This window comes from Poecilia reticulata, chromosome 6 (genome assembly GCF_904066995.2).
Source record: "Poecilia reticulata chromosome 6, P_reticulata-male-v2, whole genome shotgun sequence".
Classification (NCBI taxonomy): domain Eukaryota; kingdom Metazoa; phylum Chordata; class Actinopteri; order Cyprinodontiformes; family Poeciliidae; genus Poecilia; species Poecilia reticulata.
Genome location: NC_088835.1, coordinates 17,311,822 through 17,332,681, shown reverse-complemented (window position 1 = coordinate 17,332,681; position 20,860 = coordinate 17,311,822). Strand labels below are relative to the sequence as shown.

The following is a 20,860-nucleotide window of genomic DNA, read 5'->3' as shown; positions in this document are numbered from 1 at the left end:
ATCTTTTATGAGTTTCAGAGTATTTTATTTATGGTTTGACTTGTCCATTCTAAGCCTAATTGCTTTCTCTGAAGTTACACATTGTATATTGAAGCCACCATACTGATTCTACTTTATAACATTGTAATCATGATTGTACATTTTGAGTATTCAGACTATTTTTCAGTTCTTTCAAACATATTTTCTTGGCTCAATGACTTGTGATTTTATTTTGGCTATATCTTTTCTTCTTCGATTTAAATGCTTTTGGTTCTATTAACTGATGATGATGCATTTAGTTTAGTGGTTGCAACGAAAAACAAAAAAAAGTGTGGAAAAAGTTGAAAGTGTATCGTGTACATATAATGTTTAAGAATGAGGATATAAACCTTTTAACACACTATTTTCTTTATTAAAAATGTAACATTTTACATTATGTCTTTTAATACATTATATACATCTTTTTCACCATAAGATCTGTTATTATTCAGAACACTGACTTAATAGATATTACAATCCAAACCTTTAATAGTTAGAATGATCATCTGAATTGTTTTCTGGTCATTTTCAAGTCTAAGGCACCCAAACTCTGAGCTATTCAGAGGAAGAGGTAACTGCTTAACACATCTATGTTTGCTACCACCCCAATTCATTTAAAGCATTATATTGTCCAGTGTTGCATCTGCATTTACTTGGAAAATGCCCTTTTGCATTAGACATTGGACAGGATGAATAGTCTGAGGCCAGGTCTTTATTTGATGTTGCTCTCAATCCAGTCTTTAAAGTTAGCCACACGTGTGTAAACTGTGTAGAGTTCAGGGTCACATTCCCCCTGATCATAACCAAAGCTCACCAGTCCCAGGAGTCTCCACATGCCTCTGTTGTCCTTTTGCACCTGAGAGGACTTTGAATTATAGCCGACCTGGTTCCCAGAGTTGGCAGGGAGGACAAGGATGCCCCCAGTGTCAGACGGACATATGTTAGATGGACCATAGTCAGGTTTTTGGCTTGCGCATAGCATATTGTCTGTAACACTGACCGGCACACCGTTGCGAGCGTACTGATGCTCACACGGAACTATATCAGCAAGGTGAACCAGCCCAACCCTTGCCTTTTCCTCCAGGCCCAAACTAGAATCCTGCAACGGAGACCAGCCTGTCACAAGCCCTTGATCTGATGTAACCTCTTCCTCCTCGTTCTCTGACAGGCAGAGCGGCAAGACTTTTTCTCCAATTCTTGCCTTGTCTAGTAACTTGATAACAGCAATGTCAGAGTCAAGAATATAAGGATCGTAATTTGGATGCACAGCAATGGAGCTCACCTAAGAGAGAAAGAGATTTGTAACGTTATTAGATTTCTTGAAGAGCAAAATTGGAAAATAAAACATCCAGAGGCTTACCCTGAGGTGTTGAGGACCCTTAATTTCGCTGCGGTCATCGCGATAGTGCTTCCCAACGACCACCTTGATGGTGGCTGTATCCACAGGATACATCTTTCCAAGCTCTGTCACACAGTGAGCTGCAACTACCAGACTCCTTTGGTTAACCAGGGCCCCGCTACAGACAAGCTGCCAGTCAGAGGCCTGATTTAGGTTGCTACTTCTGTCTCTAGCATCTTTCTTCAGGGTTTCGTCCTGGTTGCTCGCCTTCGTCACCTTAGACTCGGTCTCCTTGAGGGAGCGGCGGTATATGGCCGCCAGCCAGGGCCAGTGAGCCTCTTCTGGCCTCTCTGGGTCAAAGTTTACATGTTTCCCACAGACTGCCAAAAAGGAAGAACAAAAAGGAAGAAACAAAATGAGAGGTGAGACTATTATCAAGGCAAAACAGGGGGATACAGATCCCCCCTCCCCCCCCCCAACCCGACTTAAATAAAGACTGAATTAAGAACTTACAGACTTTTAATGATTTTATTTCCCTTGAAGACAGATAAAAAGCAAACCAGTGCTGGCAATGTCAAATGCCAGAAATCATTATTTTTCTGCCTATCTCACTAATAATCTAAAAGACAGAAAAATAAAACAAGATAAATGCTTAACTACTTGTTTGACTTCAACCCTTTCACTTCATCCATAAATCTCCTCTTTGGTCTTCCTCTAGGTCTCCTGCCTGGCAGTTCCAGCATCAGCATCCTTATACCGATGTATTCTCTCCTCTGTACATGTCCTAACCATCTCATACAGCCTATCAACCTAAATAGTGCATATTAGGGGGGAAAGAGTTTACTTGTTTGAAAAATACAGATTTATCTGACATTCCCTTCCAAGGCCAGATATTCTTAACATACAGCCGGAGGTTTAATGTAATGGAGTCGGTGCAAGTGTCCAAATACCTCAGACAAAAGCAAGATGATAAATACACAGGCATTTCATATTTATTTACTTGTTTAAAATGATATGCCTGTTTCCTTCCACTTAACAGCTAGAGGTATGAATAATTGATTTTTTTTTCTATTACATTCTTGAATAGTGCATTTTTATAAAATGCTGCTGTTGCTCATGACAAAAAAGAAGAGCAATGCTGTAGCAGTGATAAAATGAAAATTTAATTACAGCTTACATAAAAACCTATTAAATAAAAGATAGTATTGTTTTAAAGTCTCTTTATATTTATTTCTTAATTCAGTGCTACACATCAGTTACAGTTTTATTAACAGTTTTTTTTTTTACTGAACTGATAGAAATAAATAAAACAAAGGTGATCTGTGTTCTATAAAAAGATGTGATCATAATAAGGAAAATAAAGAAAACTTGATTTGTGGGTCTATGTGAAAATGTTCTAAACGTTGGTTCCTTATGATCATCAAGAGACACATTGGACATACTACATAATAATTCATCTCAAATCATTCCAGTTTAAACCATCTGTAAATCAAGTACTGCATTCCATACAAATCTAATATAGACATATTAAATCAAACAAGATGTTCTAGATTATTGTCTTCAATTCCACAATTTGTGGTTAGTTTTTTTTTGCAGCAGCAGCAGCAGTTGAATTTACATCCATCCAATGCATTGGGCCTGCTGCCGTTTATCTCAAGCAGTCAGCTAACTTCACATTTCTCAGAAAAAAACCCTAAGGGCATACTTTAATCTTTTTTTACTGCAGCAGTTTTTCATTGAGAAGTTATGAAAACTTAAAATCTTATTTACTTTAGATAGCTCTCATAGAGTCTGCAGGTTAAAGACACAGTAAGATAGAATGGGGCCATGACAAAGCAGATATTTGTATGCAAGAACAAATCTCATACTAAAATGCAATAACTACAATCTTCAAGAGTATTGTAATTCATAAACCTTTGTTATTCCATTGTGACTATAAAACTGATGAGTTAAGGAGCCTCTGACCACAATGTCTCTGGTGTAAAGTAAACCAGTCTAAAAGGCAATGCATTCCAGTAGCTAAAGAGACATTAAAATGATTGTACGACCCTGTAATTTTCTATTAAACAACCTACGCTGGCGCCATCTGGTGGGCAGTTGATGCTTCATCATTTTCTAAATTTTCATCCAGAAGCATCAGCACGAAAGGAAAACCTATCAAGAGTTAAGATTAAATTATTTGCACTGTCCTGATGCACTTTAGCCGCCCGTATATCTTAAAAGTGTTATAAATTACATCGTTTAATTGATGGGATGTACTGCCGTGTTTCCATGCGTGCTTCCATGTGTGAATCAGTGTATTGCTAACTACTTATGAATTCTTTATGCTGGGAATATTATAAAACTGATGATAAGGTGATACGAGGGTTTTTAACCAAAGGTTGTGGGATTTTCTTGCCTTTTCAAGATGACAACATTACATTTGTGTCTTGGTTTAGTTCTGCCTAGGTGTTAGCGCTGTACTTTCTCTTTAATAAACGAGCATACCATGCGAATGGAAAAAAACTAAGCCACGAGCAAAATTATTTTTGATTTAAAATTGATCTGTTTTAATGAACTTGTATGACTAATTTTCTCTACGGTTTAATATTTTCAAATACATATTCACATCCTTTGCCATTTCCTAATTCTAAACATTTATGAATAATAAACTGTCAAAAAAAAATATCTAATTGCCTTTTTATGACTGCACATATATCAAAGCAGCAGTAGCGAACCGTGCATCTTCTTCTACCTCGTGACCATAAGTGAAGCTCTGCTGCCCTCACCTGGTGAACATGAGACATGGCGTCCACTCCATTTCCCTGTCTTCAAGCATGTGCGCCGAGCGCTGCCAAAGTGATGATAATACTGAGATGCACACTCATATTCAATATGGGTGTAAAGATGATGGAAGCCCTGGGACAACTGAGGAAGCACTGGGGAACTTTTAGTGGGCCCAACAGACTGGAGCTTCTGGTTGACTGCAGAGGACAGGAGCCTGTGGACGATCGTCTTCCTGTGGGGTTAAAAGAACCGCTTGAAAAAAAAAAAAAAACTTTTGCATGCAAGTGCTGAAAAAAGAGGTTATTTCTGATCTGACAGTTAACCGTTTTAAGCAGTGTTATAGCAGGTCTTTTACTTCCATATATGTGTGTGAAAACATTAATAAACATACCTGGACGGTACCTGTGGTGGCAAAACTTTTTGCTTGACCAGTTCCGATACTTTGGGTTCTCGACATGCTGTGAATAATAATAATAATAATAATAATAATAATAATAATAATAATAATAATAATAATAATAATAATAATAATAATAATAATATTTTCAAAGCACGTCTGATACAAACAGTAAAATTGAATTGACCTCAGGTTCTAAGAAGTTAATAAGAACTCTTTAAAAGTGTATGTAAAACCTCTCAACTAATATAAAACATGGGAATTGTAACAATGGGAACTGTTCTTTGCAGGATGGGCGTGCTCTGGAGCATTTACTACTTTTAGTCCGCATCGGATTTTTGCCTCTTTCTTACATTCATCAGGAGAGTAAAGAGACAATTTCCCTTATTTATCATCTGGAAAAAATCTGCAAAACATTTAGACCAAACTAAAATAAACATAAGGTACCAGTACCTCTGAGACAGAAGGGCTGCTTGCCACTCCAGGTACCATCTGGCTGACAGGTTCGCCTTTTATCCCCGCTGAGAGCATATGAGTGGTTGCACATAAACTCCATAGTTTCCAGATCCAACCCTGGCACCACCTGGTGGTAGCCATTGTACAAGCGAGGAAGAGGAGGACACCTCCTTTCTGCAAAAACGGAACGCACTGTAGATGAGCTGAAAAACTCAGAACATTTTTATTTGTATTTTTCTTTTTAAATAAAACTCTTGCCTGTTTGGCTCTGGTTGACTTCTTTGTCTTTTTCTCTTTCTTCCTTCTTTCTTTCCAGCTCCTTAGTTTTTTCTAAGGAATCTTTTACGGTTTCGTCTTTGGTGTTAAGAGAGTTTTCCTTTGTTTTATCATTTTCCCCATTTGCTCTGTACAAAGTGTACTGTGTCACATTGATTCGAGAGGGATCAATTTTCCTCACTGTCGTCGGAGATCCAGTGGTGTTATTTTCCTTCTTCGCATCCTTTGAGGCCTGAGAGTTTGTGCTGTTCTTTGTCAAATCCAGCTCAAATGTTTCCACGGTGGTGTCACCCTCAGACACATTCGTCTTCAGTTTTGTGTCATTTGGGCCAAATTTATCTGGGTCTCTGTTTCCATTAATTTGCTCCTCTTTTCGTTCCTTCCCTTCCTGCCCTTTGTCTTTTTTTGGCGCTATTTCTGTGGTGTTTGCCTTCCCTTTCTCTGTCTCAGGGTCTGAACGTTCTTCCTTTTTCTCCGGTGGCTTTGGTCCCTCTGGTTCTTTTTCCTCAACTCTGTTAAGCCTCCTGTCTGTGCTTTTAGGATCCACTTCATTTTTTTTGTCTTCGCTGGGCCTCTCTGCCCCCGTATTTGTTTCTTCTGAATCACCTTCTTCCTTACCTTTGTCAACAGTATTTTCTGGAACTGTTTCAGTGTATTTATCTTCAGTATCCACCGATGTTGTGTTCTCTGCCCAAGAGTATATATCTTCCCTGCCAGCACTTCCTTTTTCTGTTGTGTTTTGTTGAGGTATCTCTGTAGCTTTACTGTTATCTGTCTCACTCTCTATATCTATTCCTTTGCCAGTGTCTGCCTCTTGTACTTTGTTTTTATCTTTTTCAGACTCAGTTAGAGTGTTATTCACTGTGGATGACAGAAAAAGAAAAGATCTTAAGAGAGACACTTGGAGCAGTTCCCACATCCCTCAAGGTTTTTTTTTAAAGTATCATCACATTGCAACCAACAAGGGCAAATACATATTATATGGATGTCATCTTTTAGACCAGCATGAACTCCTGCCTAATTGTGAAATAGACAGAGAATGACATATTATATATATATTTTTTTTCTTTTTTTTTTTTAACAAATGATCGAGCTATTTCCGGTCATAACAGGAAAATTTGTTGACATGTCAATTATTAGTTCACCCCAAATCAAATTTTGACTACTTTGACTGGCATGTTGGAAAAATATTGAAATAGGTCCTCTGGTCCAACAAGAAAAAGACAGTATCTTTTAAAGTTCATATATACGTAGTGGTTCTCTCTAGGGTGTGACAGAAAACCTAGGGTGTGTCACCCTAAACATGCTTCACTCACTGCAAAAATTGGTGACGGTATGATAATAACCCTGGGGATAGTTTTCTTTAGTAGGGTTAGTGGAGGTGATCAATTGATGGAAGAGCAATGAAGCTAAACACAGAGTAATTCTTGGAGAAAAGCCGTCACAAACATTTATTAGTGAGGTTTGTGTTCTATTAGGACAATGACCTGAAACAGCCATCGAAATGGTTTAGATTCAAGAAGAACAATGAGTTGACATGTTTGAGTCAAAATCCAGATTGTTGCAAGAGTTGAACAAAATGCATTCACAGAAACTCTCTCTTCGATCTCACTGAGCTTGGGGAATTTTACAAAGCAGAGCTGGCAAACGTTTTTGTGTTGAGACGTGGAACAAACAACAGACACCTGTAAAGGCAGCAAAAGATGCACAAAGTATTGCTGAATTCAAATGCACTTCAGTTTTTTTTTATTTTACACATTTTCGGAAACCATATATGCACCACTTCTGTCACATAAAATGCTAATAAATAAATTACACATAATGTCATGTTACATTATGTCATGTGAAAGGTACGATTACTTTTTTTTAGACTTCAACAAGCTGTAAAAAAGGCTTGGATCAGAATTTTGTCTTAATGCTGAGCACCTTCTTATCTTATTTCTTAAAAGATATCTTTATAAAAAGAAATTGATTGATACGCAAATATTTGACCCACAGTCAGATTGTTTTGATGTAATTTTTTGTTGTTGTAGGAAACATAGTCTGACCTTTAGAGCAAACAGGAGGAGTCCCACTCCAGGTGTTGTTTGGGAGGCAGGTTCTCTGGGAGATCCCAATGAGTTCATAGGGCTGGTTGCACATATACTGGAGTGCTATGAGGACATCATTTGGTCCGTACACCAACAAGTGGTCACCATTTACTGGCTTGGGTGGTAAAGTACAGACTCTTTCCACTGGCACTAGAGACAAGGAAAGAAATTCAAGCTATTTTCCATGATCTACATCATCCCTCACGCTGTGTGAAAAACTTACAAAAACAAGAGAGTGCCACACTAACTACCCAAATCCACAACTGTTACTATTTTGAAAAAAAAACAAAAAAAAACTAAATCCCATATTTTATCTTACCACATTCAGGTGCTGCTGCACTCCAGGTGCCATCGGTCAGGCAGATGGCAGTGTGAAACCCCCGCAGTTCAAAGCCCGGGTCGCAGCGGTAAGTGATGCGAGAACCAGAATGTAGAAACAGACCCTCTGTAGAACCGTGTTTGGGCACTGGAGGCCTGTGGCATCCAACCACTAAGAGGAAATACAGACTTGCACAGTTTATTAATGAAAACATGCTGCTTTCATTTCCTCTTTCATAAACAAATAGTGGATGTTCACAATTATGATGGATAGACGGCATCTTGTGTGTCTCAGACTTTGTTTTATTGTAACTCGGTGTTCTAAACAACTACGAAAACACAAATCAATGCAGTCACATCCTTTCGGCTCTTGCCAACAGGCAATGGACTGACAAAAGTCAAACATACCATTTGCTTCCCACTAAGAAGGTTCCAAAGATTTTAAAGCGCACCCTGCTATCACGGGGGCTTGTTTACAGTTAATTTCACCCATCATGGTAAAGTGTGAACAGTTCACAGTGAAACTTTCACACATGACTTGTAAATTAAGCAAGAAACAGATGCAATAAAAGAGCCGTGGTCAAACTGTTCAACTTTCCACTGTCGTAAAATAGCTTTTATGAACTGAAGTGAGACAAACTGATAAAATGGTCGTGGAACAGATGAAAAACTCAATTGTTCCTGTGTTGGATGTTAGAATTTTTGTGCAGATTCTAACATGCAATTTCTCTGTCCATATTTAACCTAGAAGACCTGCAACACCAAGAGTTGAGGTCACGAAGACAGTGCATTAAAACGGCAGTTCTCCGTGTCAGGTAATCTCTCAGGAAAATTTATGTGTCGATGTGAACTGCAACAACTCCAAGAAACTTTCTTTGGCTTTGTGACTTGGAAAGCAAATTTATAACCTGGGCATGTTTTCCTGTGGCCTCTTACTCTTTTATTATCAGGAAACAGAGTTTTGCAATATGACTCAGACGCCAAAGGATCAAAACATTTTTTTTATTTTGAAGCTCTCAGGGCAAAATATTTATTTCATCATGTAAAAAGAATAAAGAAATAGAATAAAAATGTATAGCACAACAGCAAACCTACCAACAAACTAAACTAAACTAAACTAAACTAAACTAAACTAAACTAAACTAAACTAAACTAAACTAAACTAAACTAAACTAAATTTTGGACTGGATGCAGTTTCTGTAAAATACTACAAGCCTATCCATTATCCATTCATTGTAGTCTGCTTGTAGTTTTATCAATGGCAACGAACAAAGTGAATGAAGCCATTCAGAATATTGAATTAATAGCCGCCTCATTCGAATCAGCACTTCTCTTTTTGCAAAAGATGACGGTTTTTTACAGTGCATGCAATTTCTACTTAGCATCGAGCTGGAGCATTACAAAAGTCACGGACAAACGTTAGTGATTGGGTAAAATTTAAAACAGGCCACGCCTCCAGGAAGCAATCATTTCTCAGCAGCTGAGGGTTCAGGCCCTATGTATGATGTTAACAGTGTAGGACCAGCGGCCGTTTTTTACCAGGCTAGGAAGAGTCAGGAAAAGGATTAAAAGTTTTAGGATTTTTCTTTTTTTGTTTTTTTTTTGTAAAAAAGAAGAAGAAAAAAAAAAAGAATCTAAAACATTATTTGTAGAGCTATCTGTTGCCGCATTTACATCCGCAAAGCTCCAACAAGTTTTTGGTACTGGGTTGCCCTGTATTTAGCTCCATGCATCTTTCCCCTATATCTCTGCAGCTTTCCTGTTCCTGTTGAAATGCATGATGCTGCCACCGTCATGTGTAATTAGCCCTTTGCTCCGTACAGCGAGCGAGTCAGTAACAAGAAACGATTGCTTCCTGGAGACTTGCAATGTTAATTTTCTGCCACTGCTAGCATTTTGCATGTATAGGCCAAAAATGGTGAAACCAATGCACTTTCTTCCACAGGTGACATACAAGTCTTCCGAAAAAACTACAAACAGGAGATTTTAGGAGTTTCTTTAAACAATGACAAACAATTGCCGAGTCAAAGATTCTGAATCCTGATCTCTATAGTTCCTTCATATTTGTCACACACTTCTTGTCCTGCTTCATGCTCTCTATGACTGTTATTTCAGTTATAACGGACAGTAATTTGTTGTTTTATTAGCTGTTGTGCCATCTGTTATTTTTTTATTTTTGGGTGGGGCAATTGAATAGATACATTGTTTTATAACCTATTTCTGCATGAAGTTTCACTACAGCTTTTTCCCTGAGATGGCTGCTGTTCCCTGGTTTATTAAGTTAACAATCTTTTGAGGATTTAACATGACACCTGTACTTGCACTGAGATTCAGTTTCACAAAAATAAACTCTGTTTACTAATTAGGTGGCTGTTATCACCGGAAATCAAAGTACAGGGTTGTGAATAAAAATACCTGTCACACTGTACTACAGCTTTCTAACTTAAAGTATAATTATATAAATTTTTCTTTTTATTAACATTTGATTTTGTTGAATGAAAATAAAAATAGAAAAATAGGATGTGAATACTTTTGTGGTGTACGGTTTCTGTCCACAGCTGAAATAATTACAATATTTATTGTTTTAATGTATCCTCCCTTGAATCAGGAACACTGATTAATTGGGTGGATTTCAGATTTTTGGGTTAAAACTAATTTTATATTTCTTGAGAATCTCAGATGTTTGGAGGCAGCTGCTAGGAATCGGTCCAGACCACAAGCACTTCCCTCATGACAGTGAATCACTGGCTGACTCAGGGTAGAAACACAAGAGAAAAAAAAAAAAAAGAAAAAAAAAGCTTCAAGGAATAAATCCGTTCTTGATAAATATGCTGTAACTAGGTGTGTCTCCTTTCAGAATGACTGAAATAGTTATTCTATTTTATTTTATTTTATTTCCCAAGGCTTCAGTACAGTCCATGCCACATGAAATTATAAATACTCAAGGTATGGATTCTCTCAGTCAAAACCTAAACACGATGCAAATACCATAAACAACTGCATGCATTGTGTTTGCAGTAATAAATCCTGAACACGTACCATTTTCACACCTCTTCCCTGTATAGCCAGCTAGACAGGCACAGTGGTAAGTGTAAGAAGTGTCCAGAATACAAGTCCCATCATGCAGGCAAGGGGATGAGCTGCAAGCTGTTGACAGGAAAATATGACACTGAGATACAGCCATAATTAAGGATTAATCACACAGACATAAATGCCCATCCATATCACATTACATCCTTCATGTTAAAAGCTGAAGTCTTTATTGCTTTCTTTTTTAAAATGCATGTGGGCATTTTACACAAAACAGCCTCTGTTTACTTTTACAACTTTTGACTTGGCTGCTAGTAACTGATGTGTGTGCATGTGAGTGTGTGTGTGTGTGTGTGTGTGTGTGTGTGTGTGTGTGTGTGTGTGTGTGTGTGTGTGTGTGTGTGTGTGTGTTTGAGGTAGTTTGTAAGTTAAAAAAAAGAAGACCTTTCTGGAAAGAAGGCTTTTTGTTTTCCCAACAGACTAATAACAGACTCAATACCGTGACGAAGGCTTTTGCTGTAACATGTAGATGCCAGTCGCACATTATAAAAGGCATTTAAAAAGGCCATGGACACAGAGTACCATGGAAACTTCTTTCTTGTTTGCATCTGTTGTGGACTACAGCTTTAAAGAGCCTCTTTATTCATTGAGTATAACTCCACAAACGCCCTTTTATTTATTGCACATGACACAGTTCTCATTTACAGAACTAAGACTTGGTTTAGGTGAAAATTGTTCTCTTGGGTAAATAAATAGCTATAGTGATTTATTCATTTAAGTGGGTGCAACACTGCTTTCATTTCCTCTTGTAGATGACCCACCTGAATTTTCTTGGAAAGTAGCGAAGAATCCATCAAAATTCTTATAACCATCAGAAACAAACAAAATGTGCAAAGTGTTCCCAGAGCTCTGGAGTGTGGCAGGTCGATTGTTCCCGCAGAATCTACCAATGACACGAGAGTTGATGCTGTCTCCATCACGTACCTCCACAAAGTCATAGCGACAGGAAGGGTGAAATTCCAGGCTCAGCATCATAAACCTGTAAGAAATCAGAAGCACAGTTAAAGTCAAAAGTTCATGTAGTTGGTCATTGATATCATTTTGGGTTTTAATGATGCACTTAAGCATTTTTTTTTCAGAGTGGAATAATCATATGATATAAACATATATTCTCATACTATAACTGTGTCAAACTGGTTTCACTGTGTGGGTAGTTTACAGTTTACTGCAGGGATGAGAATCGATGATTTTTAAGAAACCCTTTTCCCACTCCCTCTCCTCTGGAGCGACCCTACCACCACTACCAAATATGGTGAAAGCGGAGGTCGAACATCAGATTGAAGAAGAAGTTTAAGTGGAACAGTTTCTGTCAGCAATTAGGCCCCATTTATTCCTCTGTTACGTGCCTCAGCTCAGCCTCCCAAACTGCATAATTGGTTCTGCATGCAGAATCTAGCAATCAATGCTGCCACAGAATGGGTCCTGGATTCCTGCTTCATTTTATTCTTTTTTTGGTTACTAATAACAATGATTTGTTTTTTTTGTTTGTTTTTAAATCCAATCTGAAAACAGTTTAAGACTCTCTGTGAGTCCCAGGGAAACTCTGGAATCAGAGTTTCCCTGGTTTGCTTTCATAGGCATAGCCGTATCACAGAAACACTCACTGCATAATGGCAGTTTCAGCAAATATGGCAAAATAGTTTTTTTTCTGATTAGTAAGTAACCTTGATTGTCTTTATCTGTGTTTGAAATACAAATTACTTAACATTATTAGATATAATAATCTTCACCGATGGTGCAGATTGTTTTGTTTGCTTTTTTTGGTAGGAAAACAATGATAAGGATTGAGATATTGTGATTATCCTAACAAAAGAAAGATGGAGGGTTCTAAGTAATGGTTAATATAACATTTAGATGTATTTACTAGCTATAACTGTGTTTATGTTATACATGAATATAGCGAGATAATCATCACTTAGCAACAAAACCATATCCCAATCCCCAACTTTGCTTTTTTATTTACCATTTCTGGCACCACATTAATTCATTTCTTAATGGGTAAGCCATATTCACCACATATTTTTCAAATAAAAATCTGTGTATGTTCTGTTACATTGCAGTATTTAGCAAAATACTTTCAATAATATCATCCGCTTTCCTTGGAACTTATTCACCATGTCGATCACTCCAATTATAATTGCCAGCTGTTGAAAGCCGGTTAAATATTTGTCTTGACGTTGCAGAAACATGTTAATTGTGCATTACTTCCAAAATAAGAAACGCAGCTGTTAATAACTTAAACAAACCTCTAAGTGAAATTAATATAATTATTTTCAGAACAGTATGTGCTTTAAAAAAACAGTGAATATAATAATGATAAGGAGAAAGTTACTTTATTTACTTTGTATCAGCAAGTGATTTTGAGAAAAATCAAGAAAATCTGATAAGTCTGAAAATTAAGATTAAACATTTCTAAATTTTCCATAATATCAGCCAGTCAGTCACTTATGACACTGAAACCTGGACGAATGAAGGCTGTTCTGCTGCAGCTTCTACTAACTAATATAACTTGCGCATTGAGACATGTTCATTTGAATACTGTTCAATAACTTAATTTTTGACAGAAAGAAAAAAAAGTTAGTGAATTTTCAGCCTGAATGTGGTCTTGCTAAATCTCTGTTCAAAAGCTTGCTTGTAAAACTCTTTATGTGAAATGGGAAACAGATACAGAAATAGAAAGTTATCATGGCACAGCGAAGTAATGACCTTTCCTAAACAATGTGGTCTGTTACGGTTTTCAAATTCTGCTATAAACTTGCCATTAGTCCACAAAACACTTTATGCAGAAATACTTGAGCAAAGTGGAAATTTAAAGAAAGGAGGGCAGTTATTAATGGCTATTTCAGATGGTCAGTGAACATACCATTAACTTTGGCCACACGAAATGTGTTTTTGTAATTTCAAAGTTATTGTAACAAAGTGGTCATTTTGTGAATTCTCATTACCTTTTCTAAGACACTGCTAGGATTTTCTTTGGAAAGTACGACTTAAATCTGCAAGCAGCAAATTAAACTATGACAGGCTGGTCATGTACAGAAACTACTTTCCATGATTTAATCTATACCAACTTTAAATATACGTTCTATCATTGAGAATGTAATCCATTTTGTTATGTTAACCAATCCTCACAGGTTGTGAATTTGGCCTCTGGCTTGTGTGCAAGTTTGAAATTGCAGCTATTAAACTTACTTTAAATACATGTCTATTAAATTAAACTTCTATCATTAATTTAGATCCCGTGAGACGCAATTAATATAGCGGTACTGCTGCCAGACTTATTAAGCCATTGTGTGGAATCATACCTTATCATTAGAAGTAAATATGAGAACATAATACAAGAAAACATGAACTGCTTTCATTTTATGCTTTCTAAAAACAATGTCTGTAGCAGAAGTTCCAGAGTTTTATAGAAACATATGAAGTCAGTTACAGCTATCTCTAGCTATGGACACTACGTATTGACACTTCATCTGAACTCACTTCACTTCACTTCACAAAATCTTAAAAATAATGGCGGTAGACCTGTTTCCAATTGTGTTTTGATGATTTCCTTCTTGTTCATTTTGTTTTCTAGCTCTTGCCCTAGAAAACAATAGGACTTCTGTTTGTCCTATTGTTGAAACTTAACGTGTTGCCATGTGAGTTAATTCCTTTGTGTTTATTTATTTATTTTGTTTATACTCGTGTCCTGCTCTTTGTGCCATTGGATTTTTTTCTCTTGAATCGGTAGTTTTCTCTACCACTTGTTTTTCTTTGAGTCTCCTCAGTTCAGCTCATTGGTGTTAATTATTCATCTCCTTCAGTCTACTTGTTTGCCTTCCTTCACAGCTGCACTCAGTTTGTCATCAACCTCCTGCTTCTTGTCAGCTATCACACTCTTTCTTTTTGTCATTCCCTGCTGGATTCTTCTGGTTTCTCATCTGCTGTTTTGTTCCATGCTCTGCTCTTCAGTGCATTCAGCTCTAAGTCTCCTGATTATTTTGTTATTTATCATTAAAAGAACTCTGTTTCTGCAACAGTAAATCTCTGTGTTTTGGTCCTCCATGAAACTTAGTAATGACACAATGACCAGTTTTAAAAACTAGTGAGGGGCGCTTTTTAAATTTTTTTGCCCTTATACTGATCAGAATGTCATTGTTTTTGATTGGTGCTAAATGCATTGTGATGTTAGAACTGTGCAGAATGTTCTGGTTTCTATAAATTAAAGGTCATTCAATAGGAAGGAAAACAACTCATCCTCCCAGTAAGCTTTAGATTGAGACCACACGTTAACATTGCATATCAATGCTACACAGAGGTGACGAAACTATATAGCACAGCCGTATCACACAGCAAGACAAGGACATGTGAAATTAACTGTTTGATGCCTTACCTGATTTCAATAGTAAACGTTTTTTCCACCTGTATGGTCCACTCACACCTTGCATTGTTGGGGTAGCTCTCAAGGACCAAATGGCCCTGCCGTTTACGGATAACTCCTCCACACTCTGAAACAAACATAAAATTAATGCAGCTTTTTTTTTTTCTTGTTTTTTTTATGGGTGGTTTGGTTCTAGCCGCCTTTATTTTGCAGTAGATTGGCAGGAAAGTGGATTTGATTTATTCAGCAGAGTCATGGTCCACATAGACGTGAAAAAGAACAAATATGACACCCGTGTATGAGAGAGAGGAGAGGACATGTGGCAAAGGTCAAGTGGCTGGGACTCGAACCTGTGGCAACCGCATTTAGGATTGAGGCCTCTGTACGTGGGTTGCATGCTCTACCCACTGCTCCAATGCTGCATTTTTAACTGTGGCTTAATTATTTCAAGGAATGAAATATTGTTGCTTTTTAAGTTTTCAAAATCATTGTAGAAGCAGACGAGAAATAAACAACACACAAAGAGCCAAAAGAGAGATTGACAAACATTCTTGGCCATCTGCATTTTAATCAAATCCATTCTGTGTAAGTTGTACCCCCTGGTAGAATATTTGCATATAAAAGACTCAGTGCTATATATTATGTTGTTTTATGGGAGTGCAGATTATTGACTCTGATTTGTTGTTCATCTGTTTGTTGAAAAATCCCCAGGGTTCTGGCTAAGATCCAAGATGGCATAGTGGTTCCAGCTTAAGATAAATCAAAGAGGAAGAAATAAAGAAACATATGGAACCCTCGGTTTAATTTGACTTATAGAAACAGAGAATCCACCAGAAAAAATTAAGAAAGCTTACTCATGCAATCTCCTCCAGACCAGCCGGGGCGACACTCAGCGCAGTATTTTCCATTAATAAAGAAGTTATCTTGGGGCCCCCACGTTCCGTTGTTACAGCGCTTACAGTTCTCAAAAATGCTGCATCCTGCAACAGATGTGGAACAGGAAGCAACATTTCAGTTACGAGGGTGTGCGCCGTACAGTTTTTAAGGAAGCTCCTGTTAGTTTGCGTGTGTGTGTGTGTGTGTATGCGTGTATGTGTGTGTGTGTGTTTATACAGGAAAATGGAACTTTTTATGAGAGGAGCAAGGTAGCTGTACTCCACCAAACCCTGTAAATGTTTCTTTTGCTTCAACGCTGTTAAACCCATTAGGCTCAGCTGTCACTGAAGCAAAAACCCAAACACATGCTGCTGGTTCTTGAAAAAGAAAATTTAGAAATGGTTTCCTTTATGGATGGATTTTCACTTAGGAGGCCAGCCTGTTCATAAAATGTGAAAAGCCACGTACAACTTGAGGAGTGGTATGAATTTTAACAACAATGGAGCTGGCCATTTACCAATGAAAATTTATGATTATGGCGTTGAAACGCTCTTTTTTTGTGTGTAAAACTGCTATGCAGGTATTTTAATTTGGAACAGCTGCTTTTTCCTCATGAAAGAGATAATGAGCAAATTCATGCTGTGAAAAAAAGATGACATTGTTCCACAGGCAATAGGCATGTAGAAAACAAAAACTTCTAAAACTCCCATTCATGTTTAAAGGCCTCAGTTTGCAAATATACACATGGAGGGATTCCCCCAGAAAACTAGCTTAGCCTGCTGGTTGGGGCGCTACGTCATTCCACTAGCGGGCCACCATGATTTTGTTCATTAATGTTAAATGTGGAAACGAAATAAAAAAATTTAACTGCTGTTTTTATGCTATTGGAAGACATTATTGACCATACTGAAACAACTAGACTGATAAAGAAAAACACAGAAAATACAATAAAAGAAAAAAATCCACTTTAATTAGCTACTTATTAAGTAATCAGTGGCAGTTAAATAATCTATGCATGTTGGTCAAAAGTTTTACATGTTTTCGTGTGATTCGTTTTACCTGTTTCGCTTTTATATTTTGCACATACATTTGTATCCCAAAGAAAAAGATGTAAAACTAGAAAAGTATCACTAACAAAATATTAACAAACATGGACAAATCTTACAAAACCTTGTAGCATTCAAGATGCTGCATGAGCTCACCAGTATATTATTGCATGAAAATCCAAAACCTTTGCAAGCTAACACAAAATAAAAAAAAATAAAAGAACAACATTCTCCCATCGGGAGCTCCGGACACCTTATTTTTAATTTCTTTTTCTACCGGGACCAATCAGTGAACAAAGGTTCTGAACGATGACGTTGACTTTCTGCGCTGTTTTTGAAGTGTAGTTTTAGCAATGGCAGCAGTGGAAGTGAACAAGATGTCACTGTTGTCACACGTGTGCATTAAAGGGAAAGTCCTTCTATACATGTAGTTTTAGGGAAATTGGAACCAAAGCAAATGAAAACTGGTTCGTGGGATTGGAAATGAGGAGAAAAATAAACAAATTCAACAATAATTCAGTCTCTGAATCAGCTTGTGCAACAGACCGCAACATCTATAAAGCTAATATTAAACTAAGGGTTGTGTCCATATGTGTCTGCATTACCTGGATGGATGATACAGGGGTCACACTCGTTGATTGCATTGCGGCAGCAGGGCACAGCATAGCCAACCTGAGTTCCCTGGAGGGGACACTTGCAGCGGATAACGTCGTACTCACAGCAGCCTCTGCACATAACGCTCCACTCTTGACCTGGGCAGTGGTTGTACAAGTACCTGTAATCTGAACAGCGTGATGCATACAGATTAGAAATGCATGTAGGAAAGAAAAAAAAGATTAAGGTTAACCAGACATGGAGAATACATGCCAAATGACATGATTACTTATGTGAAAAAGTGGTTCGTTGTGAGATATGGATTAATTTGTGATTTTTGGTGTTTGTCTCTGCTGCTGGGCTTCTCTGCCCCTTAATTTCACTTTTATTTTAAAGTGCCTTTATAGGCGAATAAAAGAGCCCTCTGCAGCTTACCCCCTCTGTGTGTTACTTCATCAAAAAGAATGGAAAAGTAAACACAGTGGAAAACAGATTCAAATGATTACTCTGCATGAACGCAAGTACAAAGACGGTCCGTGTTTGTAAATTCTTAACCAAATAAATGTTATGTTTGATTAGCTCTGAAATCAGTCAAAGACGTTTGAGTCTGAGTTTCCATTTTATGTAAAAGTGTATTTAAAAGCTTAAACAGACCAGTGAAATGCTCTTGTGGCAGATGAGCAGAGGCTGCGCTTCAAACTTGGCACAGTAACAGGGCAACATATTGTACGTCCCTCTAGTCCCACAAACATAATGACTTTTTTGCTCTTAGCCATGGATTTGCAAAAAAAAAAAAAAAAAAAAAAAAAAAACACAACAACATGCTAGTTCTGTTTTTTTCCTCAATGTGAAGTTTCGGCTCCACAGATCCAAGCAAAGAAGTGGACGTACCAAGGCAACAAATAGTGATAAATCTCTCAAAGGATCGTGATCAGCTGGAGAGAAACACAGATGCCTTGGAATGTTGTGAATCCACCCTATTGCTTCCACAGTAATGATATCATAAATTGCGTCTCGGTTCAGCTCCACAGAACTCTGGCCCACTCAAGTATTTTGTCCATAAACATGCACGGACATATTGCCGACAGTAAATCCTGTAATGATATTGAAGTGATTTCCCTACAGGTTTTCTGAGGACAGCTACTGGGTTTCACAGTGCAGTTAGAGTTCTTGACTGTATATCCTTTCCTGTTCAAAGCCAAGGTCATTGTGCGTTTTCTTTTAGCTGGATATGGCATCAACCTCAGAAAGCACACACATAGAAGGACAATCAGTCATGACATCAACTAAGCGTACAGCTTCATAACAATCAGACTTTGTAGGAATTTATGTAAATGCCCATGTCATGAAGCTTACTTGAAATGCAAAGCAGATCTTCTTAATTTTCTTTGTCCCCTCTGGACTACAAAAGAAAGCTCACACTTTCTGTTCTGTCATTTTTGTGGATTTTTTGCTGGCAAAACTTTAGAGCCACAAACATCCACAGCATGTTACTAGACGGCATGTTTAAAAGGGATGTGTGCCGACTACTGAGAAAAGACATGGAGCAAAAGGAGGATTATACAAGCCCAGCATCACGCCCAGCTCTTCACATGCTGATGCTTTGTTAGAACCCCTTGGCGCCACATTGGAATTTGAAGGGTACACTTTATGCCTTGTTTCCCCACAGCTTTGTTTATGTTCAGAACTTGGACTAGACCCCCCACCATAGTGACCAAAGAAAAAAAAACAAAATAACTCTGGATGTACTCCCTATTTAGTTCAAAACAATTTTGTAAAGTGGGGTTGTGTAACATCATTATTATTAATAGTTTGCTTACCTGAAGCAGAAAGATGGCATATCTAAAGCTATTTAAAACGACTTACTGAAGGGTTTGTATATGCAGGATCCATGAAATAATACAATTTAAGGATATACTTTTTTTTACGTTAACTATAAATATTTCTGTAACCCAGTCTAAATTAAAGGTATTTTGTTTTGAGTTAAGTTCATGGAAGGTGTAATAATTTAGAATGTATTAAACATGTTTGCTTAAATATGTTAAAATTGTTATAAATAAGTGTTAACAAAAAGCTGTACTTACAGGTACTTGAAGTAATATGGTTAAGTTAAAATAATTTGGAAAAATGTAGTTAAAACTGTATTATAGAAAAAGTAATCTTCAACATATTTTATTTTGAAGGGCTCATGTTTGAAAGAGGAAGTTGTATAGAGCAACTTTGCTCGTCCGTGATTGGCTGAGGATGAGGAAGGGCTAGGAAAGTAGGGGGAGACACAGAAAAACGTGAGAGAGAGAGCGAAAAAAAATTAAAAGAAAAGAGAAGAACCGCGCTGAAAAAACGTGGCGGACTTATTAATGAAGGAGTGTCTTGCAGATATTTAGACTTTCAACTCGACAGTCTTTTAATAGATATCGACACTACACTTTTGTTGCAGCTACTGTGATAATTTCTGACCGGAATTCACTGTACAGTAGGTGAAAAGTCATATGTAATGCTCGTTAACGCATTAGCATTCATTAGCACAATGAATGGACTTGAATACTGTGAGCTAACTCGGCAAACAGAAGACTCAACTAATGTTGCCGTCGTGGGAACGTTCAAGAGTTAAGTCTAGTGCAGAGAGATGAGCTTACGCTGAAAGTTTCTGTGACTGTTGGAGGACTGTGTCTGCGTTGGACTTTCCTGCTGTTCCTGAATTCTGTGGACCGAGGGACTGGGGAAGGAGCGGAAGACATCTTGCCGACTGGGACCAAGGACAGGTTAAATTCTAAGAAGGTTCAAGATTTTCCTTGGAGTAAGGTATCGCAAGTCCACGCTTCATCACATCAGGCCTGCAACGGGTTTTTGTTTGGGACTATATTTTAGTTAATTATTGCCTGCATAGGTGGACATTGAAGCATAGGCCCACATTTATTAATATAGGGTTTGTTGAAACTAAAGACTGAAATATTTGCATTTTGTGAATCTATTATTGTTTAATATATGTTCAAGAGTTCAAATCTGTGTGTTTGATTTTTTTATATGATAGTATGTGAAGTTTATTATTCTTAATCAGCGCTACATGATTGGGTGAGAAGAATAGAAAAGTACTGGAGTATTGTTACTTTAAGGTGAGTGAAACTCAACATAGGTTTTAAACACGAGTGTATTAAGTTATTATTCATAAGTTACTGGGTTTAACGAACTCAGGGGCCCGTACCTACTTTAGAGCGGTATAACTGGGCTACATTT

At 37.5% G+C, this 20,860-nt stretch overlaps 1 protein-coding gene across 1 annotated transcript in view; it reads right to left on the bottom strand.

Moving 5' to 3' along the window:
- Window positions 1-369: 369 nt before the first annotated feature.
- Window positions 370-20,860, bottom strand: part of pamr1b (peptidase domain containing associated with muscle regeneration 1b) — a 28,844-nt gene continuing 8,353 nt past the window's right edge. The window contains exons 2-14 of the mRNA XM_081608053.1: window positions 17,638-17,814; window positions 15,965-16,090; window positions 15,123-15,237; window positions 11,512-11,729; window positions 10,700-10,807; window positions 7,662-7,832; window positions 7,301-7,492; window positions 5,235-6,113; window positions 4,974-5,150; window positions 4,515-4,581; window positions 4,126-4,355; window positions 1,379-1,737; window positions 370-1,300 (exon numbers count right to left, since the gene is read on the bottom strand). Of these exons, the coding sequence (XP_081464179.1) occupies window positions 731-1,300; window positions 1,379-1,737; window positions 4,126-4,355; window positions 4,515-4,581; window positions 4,974-5,150; window positions 5,235-6,113; window positions 7,301-7,492; window positions 7,662-7,832; window positions 10,700-10,807; window positions 11,512-11,729; window positions 15,123-15,237; window positions 15,965-16,090; window positions 17,638-17,814 (3,389 nt within the window). The 3' untranslated portion in view covers window positions 370-730. The remainder of the gene's footprint in view (window positions 1,301-1,378; window positions 1,738-4,125; window positions 4,356-4,514; window positions 4,582-4,973; window positions 5,151-5,234; window positions 6,114-7,300; window positions 7,493-7,661; window positions 7,833-10,699; window positions 10,808-11,511; window positions 11,730-15,122; window positions 15,238-15,964; window positions 16,091-17,637; window positions 17,815-20,860) is intronic.